Source organism: Branchiostoma floridae, chromosome 17, assembly GCF_000003815.2.
Source record: "Branchiostoma floridae strain S238N-H82 chromosome 17, Bfl_VNyyK, whole genome shotgun sequence".
Classification (NCBI taxonomy): Eukaryota; Metazoa; Chordata; class Leptocardii; order Amphioxiformes; family Branchiostomatidae; genus Branchiostoma; species Branchiostoma floridae.
In genome coordinates this window covers 9,095,503-9,107,783 of record NC_049995.1, presented here as the reverse complement: position 1 = coordinate 9,107,783, position 12,281 = coordinate 9,095,503, and the positions used below count along the sequence as shown (strand labels likewise).

At 39.2% G+C, this 12,281-nt stretch overlaps 1 protein-coding gene across 4 annotated transcripts in view; it reads right to left on the bottom strand.

Moving 5' to 3' along the window:
* Window positions 1–12,281, bottom strand: part of LOC118404592 (protein argonaute-2-like) — a 31,173-nt gene extending 18,892 nt beyond the window's left edge. For all 4 annotated transcript variants that reach the window (XM_035803784.1, XM_035803785.1, XM_035803786.1 and 1 more), the window contains exons 1-9: window positions 12,131–12,281; window positions 7,195–7,316; window positions 6,387–6,594; window positions 5,638–5,758; window positions 3,020–3,204; window positions 2,422–2,558; window positions 1,515–1,649; window positions 1,054–1,141; window positions 422–505 (exon numbers count right to left, since the gene is read on the bottom strand). In XM_035803784.1, coding sequence (XP_035659677.1) covers window positions 422–505; window positions 1,054–1,141; window positions 1,515–1,649; window positions 2,422–2,558; window positions 3,020–3,204; window positions 5,638–5,758; window positions 6,387–6,594; window positions 7,195–7,240 — 1,004 coding nt within the window. In that variant the 5' untranslated portion in view covers window positions 7,241–7,316; window positions 12,131–12,281. The remainder of the gene's footprint in view (window positions 1–421; window positions 506–1,053; window positions 1,142–1,514; window positions 1,650–2,421; window positions 2,559–3,019; window positions 3,205–5,637; window positions 5,759–6,386; window positions 6,595–7,194; window positions 7,317–12,130) is intronic.

The window sequence follows — 12,281 nt, the reverse complement described above, 5'->3', positions numbered from 1 at the left end:
TTTACACATATTTAGAAAACAACACTGTTAAATATAGGCTGTCGGGCGATCCGACCCTCGGTCGGGCTGATACCTTGGGTGATATGGAATACACCGTGTTGTATTTTATTTATGTCATACCCACCTGAGAAAACCCATGTTTTGATGCGAAATGCGCCAGAAGTTGAACAAATTTGGTACCCTCGAACAAAAAAGTGTTGCAACAGCAATGTTTCAACGTCCGAATCAGGTATTCGAATTGCCAATCGAAACAGTTTGATTTATTCGAATGGTGCCTGTGTGATACGCCTTTCGAACCGGTCTGATACGGAAGTTACGGCCCGGAACACCCGTATCGAACGTTTTCGCGTCACAGGTATGACATAATGCTGTATATAGCTAAGGTAGCAGAAAACAGTATTTCATCTATGGGAAAACTCACTCCAGCCTCCTCTTGTGCCTCTCCAAGAAGTATTTTGCGACAGTGCACTCCACAGTTCTTCCATCCTCCAACTGAAGAGGGAACCTATTACAACATACAACAAAAAATGAAGTGAACCGTTCAGTTTCATTATTTTCATTGTGACGTTTTTACATTACGAATATGCATTCTAAAGGCATTGATACAGCCTTGTCAAAACAAGGCAGCAGCCGGTTAGGGGTCATAGCGGGGAACCTATGCCAAATTTTTTTGAAATTCAGGATTTTTTTGTCAATTCAAAGTTTAAACATAACAATAAAAGTTACCCAAAATACACCCCCAAACCATATTTAGGGGTCTAAATTTCAAAAACTTCGTGGCTCGCCGCAAGCCGCTACGCGCCTTTCCACAGGCGCCTTTCTGCTGCGCGCCTTGCCTGCTACTTTCATATATTAGCCCCCTACTCTAAGAGTTTGTGACAAGGTTGTGATACAGTACTAAAGAATCAACCATGAAACAATATGAAGTCCCCATGAAAGTAAATGAATTCACAGTAAGCTTTCAACACTGCAAAAAGATTTCAAATTCAGCGGTACTTGCTAAAGATAAATGTTCAATTGATCAGAGTCATCTTCTGGAAGAGTTGTACGTACGTCTGTGTCTGCGCTGGTCTGCGTGTCACGTTACATACGCGGTACTTTCGCTTCATCTGTCCGCAGTGTGTGATCTCCACTTTCAGCCCTGAAGTACAAATAACATCACTCATGATTATACACATACACATACACATTTTGTACATACATATTTTCAAGTTAACATTATTTTCTATATGTAGAGTGACACACCTAATGTTTATAAAATGCAGCCTTTAGATAAGGTATCTGTTCTTAAGGTAGACTGAAAAAAATATGTTGTAATAAAATACTGGGTACTACTGTTGCCACTACTATTTACAGTTATATGCTGGGTAAAGGGTTGTAAAAAGGCAAATTACTACAAGTTGGTTATCAGATAGAGGTGGTTGAACAATCAGGTTTGGCTGTATATCAAAAACATCAAACAGAATACTGTAAAAAAAATCATTCACATCTAATTTGCAGATATGACCTCTGACCTTTGATCTCCTTGGTGAACTTGACCCTTTGCGAGTCGGTGAGGGGTCGCCGTTGGTCGTGGATGTCTCTCACATCCAGCACCTCGCACATGAACTCTATCACTGGCTGGGCCTTGTAGAACGCAGTGGCAGAAACTAAAACGAAGAAAAACATTTTCGTCACCAAATTTACAAAATGAAAATGGGAGATATTGTTTTCTGTGTAACTGCATTTTGTTTGTATTTCACATTTTATTTTCAATATGCAAGTCACAGTCACTGCAAATAACAGTAAGTGAAGGTACATGTAAGAGTTGTCACAATGACAGGAAGTGAAGGTCAGAGTTGACAGTGACAGGAAGACAAGGTAAGAGTTGTCAGAGTGACAGGAAGAGAGGATAAGAAGTTCATAGTTGCCAGAGTGACAGGAAGTGAAGGTCAGAATTGCCAGAGTGATAGGAAGAGAAGGTCAGAGTTGCCAGAGTGACAGGAAGAGAGAATCAGTGTTGCCATAGTGACAGGTAGTCAAGTTTAAAGTTGACAGAATCAGTAATTTATCAACCTAGTGATAACAGCTGACAGATATCGGAGTGACCTACTCATAGGGTCAATAAAGGGTTCATGGAGAAATATTGTTTGTTCTGTTGTTCTTTTCATAGAAATAGAGTTTTCAGCAGCATTAGCAAATTATCATTTTCCATATACTAGTCACATCCACTGTAGAGCGACAGTACAGGAGATCAAAAGACACAAAACATCTATTTGCATATCAATGAAATACAATCATTTACACAAAACATACATTTGGGACATATTTTAGGATGTATTTCGAAAAGATATAGCGAGAAATACACTGCGTTTTCTAGCAAATGCTTGTCACTTTGGCATTACAATACTAAGATACAGAAACAAGGACTGTGTAGATTACCGTCAATGTTGAGCATCATTTTCCACTGGGAGGGTCTGACGCTCTGATGGAAGCCGAACCACACCTCGCGCCCCCCACCCAGGGGGTGACTGTAGCCCTCGGGGGACGAGAAGAAGGATCTCCCCACGGGAGTATACCTGTGACAAGATGGAAAAGCACTGGTCAATTTTTGGAAGCTGAGAATTTTGTATTACAGTGTTATGATCCAAATCACCATGGCATGAAAAGATATTACAGAATAGAACTGCTTTCTTTTTTTACACACATTGAGTTAAACTGCAAGCAAAAAAACAACAAAAAAACATTTAATAGCCATGATTTCCTGAACATTTTAGTTTTTTTGTACCTCCTAAGGTGCATAATTGTGGTAAGAGTCTATGCTACTGAACTGCAGCATAGGTGGTGTTGCTTATGATGCAATCCTAAACGTAAAGTATCAAGGTAATGAGGTATTAGTTACTAATAGTTAATACATTGAATAACTGACTTTAGTTGAGGACAAATCTTTTTTAAGTTTCACTCCATTAACTGTACAAAACTGGTATCAAATGATACACACCAAAGCAGTTTACCAGCTATGCCAAACAAACGTTCTTACGTCATGGATGGAAGATGTCTCATGACCACGTCCAGCGCCTGGATAGCCTCGAACGGGACGGTGGCCAGTCGTCCCTCCAGCGCCTGTTCCAGCGCGTACAGGCTCACCTTCCCCACCCACTTCATCGACACTTTGAAGTGGCGGTCCTTCCCGCCATCCCCCGGTAACGTCACGTCAAGCTCCACCTAAAACACCATCAGGAAGTATTGAGATATCTTTCAAAACAAGGGTGCAACACATACTACAGTGGAATCCGCTTTATTGTATCGCCTATTTGTCTGGGCATTTTATCCAATTATCCGGCCTATTCTAGAGTCCGAAGTTGGCTATATGACCAGCTTTAGCGGCATTGGTTGGGGAGGGGTGTAGTTTTGAAAACCAATACGCAAACATAACACACAGACGCTCATAGAGGTTACCACTCTAACGATACGGAACTCCGTTTACAAAACTTTAATCATATGTTCCGATACTGTGCGATTTCTGTGAGATGCTTGATCTAATAAAGAGTTCAAATCAGTGGCTAAATGCACATGTGGAAAAGTACGCTTGACTCGCACAGCCGTGCGTCGGCAATTTGGCGGCATGCCAAAACAAAGACGAACATGGCTCCGCTCGTATGCCGGAGAATATGACGTTACTTTCATAATTTTAAGTTAAAACAACGGTATTGGAGAGTGATAAACTCTTCACCTTCTTGTCTTAGAACTTGTGTCCACAAATTACTCTGAAATTTACGTCTTTCGCGGTGGAAGACGGAAAAAATTCACGTTCAAAACATTTAAAATGGCGGCGCGTGGGTTGAGATATCCCGCCATTCAATGCGCAAGATAGGTCATTGCGAAATCACACCCCTGTTGCGTTACGTGCGTTGTTGTAAATCTACGTAGCGCAGCCGAAATCAGCTCAATTAATGAGACAGTGGATATGAAAAAAACACATTTTTGTAGGGTAAACCAAGTTTAGACATTGTCTGAAGGGGAAATATGAACTCAAAAGCGTGTTGACGTTCCAATGACGTTCGCCCATCATGCCTTGCGGCAACCTAACAAAATGGCGCCTAACTCCAAATGTTCGCACGCTAGCACAGCGCTATTGGCTAGATTTTCTGTGGAATGTAACTTTCTTACGGTCCTTTACATGGCTTTACGCCTTTATACATACATTTACTAGTTACCTTTGGACTCATTTTGTAAGTTTTAGGGCATATTTTACAATTGTTAATTTGTGTGACCTGACGTAATTCTATCCAAAAACCCGAAGTTTGAGACCGTGGGTTATCCAATTCTGCGATGTTCTAAACAATAGAATGAATGGCAAATGTTTTGGGATTTCGTAATTCTATCCGATTACCCGAATTATCCAAAAAGGCGTAATACGAATAATTGGAATCCACTGTAGTTCTACTTCCAGTCACTGTTACTAGAGTGACAGGAAGTTAAGTTCAAAGTTGATAGAATAAGCGATTTATCAATATCAACCCACTGTCCCCAGGTAATGTTGCATCAAGCTCCACCGAAAACACGATCAGGAAGCATTGAGATATCTTTCAAAACAAGGGTGCAACACATACTAGTTCTACTTGCTGTCACTGCTACTAGAGTGGCAGTAAGTTAAGTTCAGAGTTGATAGAATTAGAGATTTATCAGCAGTCCAGGGTAATGTCACGTCAAGCTCCACCTATAACACAATCAGACAGTATTTTATATCTTTCTAACAAAGGGTGCAACACATAAGTCACTGGTTCTACTTTCTGTCACTGCTACTAGAGTGACAGGAAGTTAAGTTCAGAGTTGACAGAATTAGTGATTTATCAACGGCCATGGTAACGTCACGTCAAGCTCCACCTAAAACACAATCAGACAGTATTGAGATATCTTTCAAAACAAGGGTGAAACATATACTAGTTCTACTTGCTGTCCCTGTTACTAGAGTGACAGTAAGTTAAGTTCAGAATTGACAGAATTGGTGATTTATTAACTTGTCGTACACGGGTAACTTCATGTCAAGCCAACCTAAAAACATGATCAGACAGTATTTTATATCTTCCATCCTTTCAAACCAAAGGTTGCAACATATAAGTTGGGGTTACTAGAGTGAAAGCAAGTGAAGTTAAGGGTTGACAGAATTAATGATTCATCAACCCACTATCCCAAGGTAATGCAAGGTCAAGTTTTACCTAAAAACACGATCAGACAGTATTGACATCTTTAAAATCAAGTAAGTCAGGGTTTTCAGGGTGACAGCAAGAAAAGTTCAGAGTTGACAGAATTAGCGATTTATCAAACCACCATCCCAGGGTAATGTCACGTTAAGCTCCACCAAAAACATGTTCAGACAGTATTTTATATCTTTCAAAACAAAGGGTGCAACACATAAACCAGGGTTGCCAGAGTGACAAATAAAGTTCAGAGTTGACAGAATTAGTTATTCATCAACATTTTGTACATTCCTCCAACGCTGAAACATTCTCATTGACAGTGCAAAGATGCACTTTTGTCAAAACTACAAACAATGAATGATTCAACAACTATGATCTGGATAAACGTATACAGTACAAAGTCATGTACAAGCCATATTTTCCTCAAGTTCACGTATGAACTATCGTTCTTCCGTACCTTTTCTGTTCCCACTGGAAGAGGATCCCTGGTGTACAGGTTCTTGCGTCCATCGAAGACAGGACGGAGGTCCCCGAAGATCCGGTTGGCGTACGCTTGGGCCATCTTTTCAATGATCTCTCTGTCAAAAGAACAATCAAGTTTTAGACTCAAGCTTTTGACTATTCGATTTTAGGCGTTAGCATACATGGCTTTAGATATTAATGGCCTGCCTCAAGTTTTTGTAAAATAATAACACTTTTTTTGGGAGACAAACTGGTGCTGATATCTATACATAATTATATAAATGTAACAAAAAATATCAATGTGGAAATCTAAAAAAAGAATTATAAAATACACTGAGCAGATTCATGTCATGTTTACATCTTGCCACTTTAGTTTATTTTTACTTCATCCCCAAGGAAGAAAAGTACTATTCTTGGCTTGTCAGTATTCCAACATACACAAGAGAGCAATGCCATACACCCTTGCTACTATTTCTATCTGTGGGACTGGAAGGGTTGCAAAGCAGTATGGGCAAAGGGGTGAAGTCTGCCATCTCTGATCGCCTAGAGTGACAGGAAGTGATGGGAAGAAGCTAACAGCTACCTGAATAACACGAAGTGACACAAAGTTGATAGAATTAGTCATCTATCAGCCTTGTTTGACAGCTGACAGACATTCCAGATCATGGGGTCAATGGGAGAGACTACTATTTCACAGGGAGGTAGTTTTATCATATTGTAGTTGCAATGAAGTCGGTATCTTACCTGTTGACTCTGCGAGGGCATTTGTCTGGGATAATACTGATGTCATAATGGTGGAGGTCGCCTTTCGGCATGGAGACTTTGAAATGGTTGGCCCGCAGGCTGATGCGTCGTCCCACCGTTCCGATGTCGGGTCGTCGGGGGCAACAGAACCTGTCCAGCGCCACCGGAGGGGGGATACCAAGCGGTGGACCGATGGGTGGGGGTCCAACTTAAAAACAAGAGTAAATGGGGCATTAGATAGTAATCAAGGATAGAAAGTATTTTCCCTGTTTCTGACTAAGAATTGTAACATCAACTCTCTTAATTCCATTAAATGTCAACGTATACCACCAGATAAAAAAATATATATACTTGTAGATGCCTTCTCAAGAATGTCTTTAAGTGTACCTAAAACATTTGAAGTGTATATACCTCAGGATTACTGGTGCTTGGCATTGGCACATCTCTTTATCACTTTAGATGAATGTGTTTTTTCTTAGGTGGTAGTATACAGGCATTCAGTGGAATGTTGTTTCTGGCCTGAAATGTTACATGTCCTTCTTAAAGGCACTTAACATCCATTTCCTTTTTCCACTCAGATGAAAATGAGTACCTAGAGCTAAGGTTAGGAACTCTCTTGAGCTAGAGGCACTTTGTTTAAAAAACAGTAAGAGTCTTAAGACTCCATCTCTGAGCGGATCAAACCTTACAGTCCAGTCTTACCAAGCTTGTATGTACTGTACAAAACGGTGGTGTTATGCATAAAAACAGTTATTGCAGTTTATCGGTTACAAAAAACAAACAAACAAACAAACAAACATGTACTTACTTGGATCGCCCGGCGGCCGAAGTGGAGGCATTCCTGGTAATGCCATCCTGAAGACTTGTGTGTGTGCTAGGGCTGTCTACTCCAACTGGTAACTAATGTGTAGTACTTCTCAATGTTGGACCCTGGACAATACAGAAACAACAGTCAAGCCACATGTGCAATCACCATTACTGTATTTCATTAAATTTTCGCCCTGACGAAAACCAATGTTTTCATTACTGTACAGTTTGTGACTATAGCGCCTGAACTTAATATAGACCAATATGTAAACACTATTGTCTTCCTACCACAAAATTAAATTGTTGCAAACTTAAAGGCATTTACAGTGCAAATGTAGTAATACTAATAGTAGTCACAGTAGTAGTACAATGTATCTCTCAATGTTTGACCCCAAAAGAATATAGAAACAACAGTCAAGCTGTATGTCTCAGCAATGTATGAATATTATAAACAATCTTGGAGACAAAAGAGTCAACATACTACCACAAAACGTTCTGAAACTCTGATATGACACCAAATCAGTTATAATCAATCATCATTCATACAAAAGGTTGGACACCAGAGAGCTGACTATGCAAGTTAGTGTCACAAAACAAAATTACTACCGACATAGACCTAGGGACTGGTATGTTGGCAATTTTTTTTTTATGGTGTTCATTACAAAAATAAATGAATTATGAATAACAGTAGCATTTATGCTTTAATTAGTCTGTCTTCTATATACAAATAATTCATAAATGATAAAGCAACTGCTTAATACATTCATGAAAAACAATAATAGCAGCTTTGTTATCATTGACATAAACTTTCTTTTCAGTGAGGTTTATGGATATTAGCTTGCATTGTATATATTTTAAAATCAACAGTTACATCTAACATTGGTCCGGATATTCCATGATCATTTATGCCTACCTTTTGAAGTCATGTATTAAAAAAAGGGAAAATACTACTGTCTAACGAATTATCGTGTCTGTTCTTGGCCAAGTGAATACTAGTATTGCTGATGTCGAAATTGTAGACCACTGTAAAGTTATTTATCTTTATAGAGACTTAATATCACAATAGATTAAGTAAAGAGGTTTTGCAGTATTTAAAATGTTAGTTTGTGGTTCATACACTTTTGTAGTACCGTAGTACTATGGAAATGTATATTTGAAGTGTCACAATTTTACAGTGGAGAGGTTACTTTGAAAATAAGACCATCGCAAATATTTCATGTTTTACAGTTATTGTATCGTGTTTACATGATGAGTCATTGCTCTGATAAGATTGCTCAAGCTCATGGTTTCACTTCCTCATGTGGGATCATTACAAACTTGTGCATCAAATATAATCATAAGATTTACATATGGTTCTTTTTTTAACATATAAATGACCTGAATATCTAATTCTGAGATTTTAAGTACTGGGAAAAATACACTCTTGAAAGCAAGCTTGAAGTTGACAGTTGAAACAGTACTTTAGTACACCAGTCCTAATACTAAATGGAAATGCCTATTTTTAGTATTAACAGTACGAGTATCAGTCGTAGTCACTGCAAAAATGGCGGGAATAAAGCCACCGCATATAAATATTTAAAATTTACAAAGACAAAGACCACTACTATATATTTATGTCTGTACTCTGCAACCTATACAGTAAAAAAAATACTGCACGTAGCTATAAGTATAAGGTCACAGATGTTGATAAGGGATTCTTTTGAGAAGCTTCCGTCAAGCACGTTTGATCGCCACATTAGAAGCTGTGGACCAGAAACTTGTGCCTGACAGCTGCCAGTTGATTCCTTGCCAACAGAACTTTTTAAAAAAAATGTAGTTCAATGACACACAGCACAACGGTAACGCCAAGCTTGCATATAGTAGAACCAGTTTGAAACAGGCAAGAAAGAACCTTATTTCCCAAATTAGGCCTCGTTCATGATGCCAAAAATCAAATGGATCTGTCCGTTTGGCAAGTTGAAATGGATAAATTTGCCATCATGAACACACCGTTTTGGATATGAAAAGGATTTATTAAAACCTCCTCTTGCGGTGGATCTGAAACTGTTTCTCGTTACCCAGAATTGCAAATTGACATCCTCATGACCACAAAAGCGACATCGATTTGGATAACATCGGGCACGTGCGTTCATAGTTGGTGGCGTCATGGGGGAAAAGTAGGCTTTTAAATCAGTAGTTAGTAGTGTATTTTGGCCAAGTTTTTCATCGTAAAATTTCGTTTTTATTATAGGGCCGCTCCCTGGTCAACTGGAGAACCGACATTTTTATTCAGTGTCATAAATTCGTGGTGGGGAGGTAACTACCAAAAACCACCAAAGCAATACCATCAAGAACATTCAAGATTTACAGTAATTACACTCAACTACACGACTTCAAGTTCATTGACACAAATACTGAAATAGAACCACCAATGGTGAATTACAAGCACATGCCCAACCCCAAGTCTTTTGTTACAAACAAGAGGAACTATGTCCCCACCCATGAACAAGCTTGTAATTACTGTAAATGCAGAAATGTTTGCGGTGGCTTTATGTTCGCGGTTTTCGCGAGGCAGTCTTACCACAAACTTGAAACCACAGTGACTATTTTTCCATTACAGAATGTGACTACAATGTATGGCACTACCGCGAACTTAAAACCACCGCGAACACTCCACTTTCCCGCTAACGCGAAATTAAATCCCCGCGAACTTAAATGCATTTACATTGACCTGTCTACTGTACGTGTGAAGCCATGATCAGATTCAGAGCAAATTTTTTCAGGATTTTCCCAATACATTGACCCCTTAGTTATTATGTGGCTATTTGGGGGTAAATCCTATGTAGACGTATCATGTAGACCTTGGTGAAATATCTTCATACAGACCTATACTATACTTTTGTCTTTGTTAAAGTTTGGTTATAAATTCTTTTGTACATGATCTCAGCTCCCAAAAAATGTACCTTTACCTATCTCTACTTCGTTTCAGTTTAAAGTAAAACAAGAATTATAGAGGTCGTCGCTCTTTATTTTTCACATATCACACCAGTATACCTAAATTTGGGCAAAAAGGGTAGCGCCTTATCCATTCCAACTTCCATGGGCAGATGGAAGAACTTGAATTGGGACAAAACAAGTCAACGAACTACAAAACAAGTCAATGAACCCAGCCCTGTTCAACCTTTCTATTATTCTAAGCATCTCCTAGTCCTACTTCATCCTGAGGGAGCAAAGTATTGTTTTTGGCTTGTCCGTATGTGTGGACTGGTATACTGTGCAGTGTTGGCACATGTACATGCTGCATACAACGACAGGTTACATCATGTTCAAAGTCAAAGCCAAAGAGGTTCAGATTTATAAGCCCATTGCAAAATGTTTTATTACTTTAGAATGTAAGTAATTTTTTCAATCAATATTAAGTTGAATGTTGGCATAAATTTTACATGCAATTTGAAAAATATGCATCAAATTATAAACCAATTGGCAATCAGTAACCAACACAAAAATAGCAATGCTTTCGTGGCAAATGTAAAATATGTCTGCCTATAAGTATTGTTTAGCCCTGGAGACTCTGAATACACAAGCTTTCTGCTGATATCTTATAGTTATACATGTTCATGTACGGAGTCATGGAAAAGGCTATTGGCTATATCGGACAGCATTCGGAGATGGTCAGTACCTGTTGGTAACGATTCCAAGCATCCTGTTTGTGGCCGAAACGTTACCGAACATGACTGACAACGCTTCAAAAGATTCCCGGGAGTGGTACCAACAGGTATCAAACGTTTCTAAACGCTGTCCAATATGGCCATCCGGTTCTTTTTTGAGCTGGTATCAGATACTTATCAGTTGGTACGTCCACCAGTTTATTGGTCATTTTGTACATCCTATATCTGTATCTATATAACCGGTATAACCGCCGTTCGGCGTAACACACCAGCTTCGCAGGCACGCGGCGAGGCAGCAGCTGGTTATATTACACCAAACGACCAGTCACACATAGCTTTTGCACATCTATCTGCAAACGTTCTTTAAAACTACCCAGGTAAAATGCCCCTACAGTACTTGGTGATAACAAATTCCACTCTATAATAGTTCTGGGAAAGTACGAATTTTTGAACACATCAATCCTAGGTTGGTAACTCTGGTTATTACAACATTGAGAAATATTTGTGACAGGTAGCGTTGTGGAGTACTTAGTAAGGTTTTTTTTAAAGACGGCTAACCCCTGGCGCAGTAGGTAAGACTCCAAGGAATGTGCAGAAAACCATATAGGAAAAGGGTATCTTCATGCCCCGGACATGCAAAAACTGTTATCGTCAAATTATAGCTGTTCCATGATTTCGTACGTGAACATGTAAAAGATATCACCAAAACCATTCACATGAGTCTCCAGGGATAAAGATACCAAATTATGAGTACTAGTATTAGTAGTAACCTCTTTGACTCCTTGAGGATACAAAATTATAACAAAGCATTTTCCACACAGATAATGTTAAGACAAACATATACCATGTGTGGAGACTTCCTTTTCAAAATCATTGAGACAAGAATTTATGTGAGAAAGGGCAAGACAATCCATGAGAATTTTACGATCTTACGAGAATATACGGCCGTATATACGAGGTGATTTTCGTGAGTGGGTGGGATTATATAGCTGTAACCTTTTTAGAAAATACAGCGAGAACTACGGCTTACAGCCCCATTTACCAACGTAAAACAACTTAAAGGTGCCCACTACAAAATAAAATATCAATCTATGGTACAAGGTTTGGATTTGATATCAATATGAACAGAATTTTACGACAAAATCGTCTGAATAACATACCCCCCCCCCCTTGAATACATTTTGAAAGTCAAGAATGGACACCCTCGATAGATTCAAAATAAATCAGTCTAATAAAGATTTAGAGGGCACAAAATGTTATCAAAAGCGGCACAAGGACGTTATTTCTTACCTGTGCTTGTTTTCGGATGACAAAATCCCGGAGAAAACGTCCAAAACGGAAGAAAAATTGAGGAAAGAAGCGGCAGGCCCAAACCTGCAAAGAAAGCCCTCCCCCATTACCCGGCATGCACCGCGCCTTCACAAAGGACAGGCTCATCTCC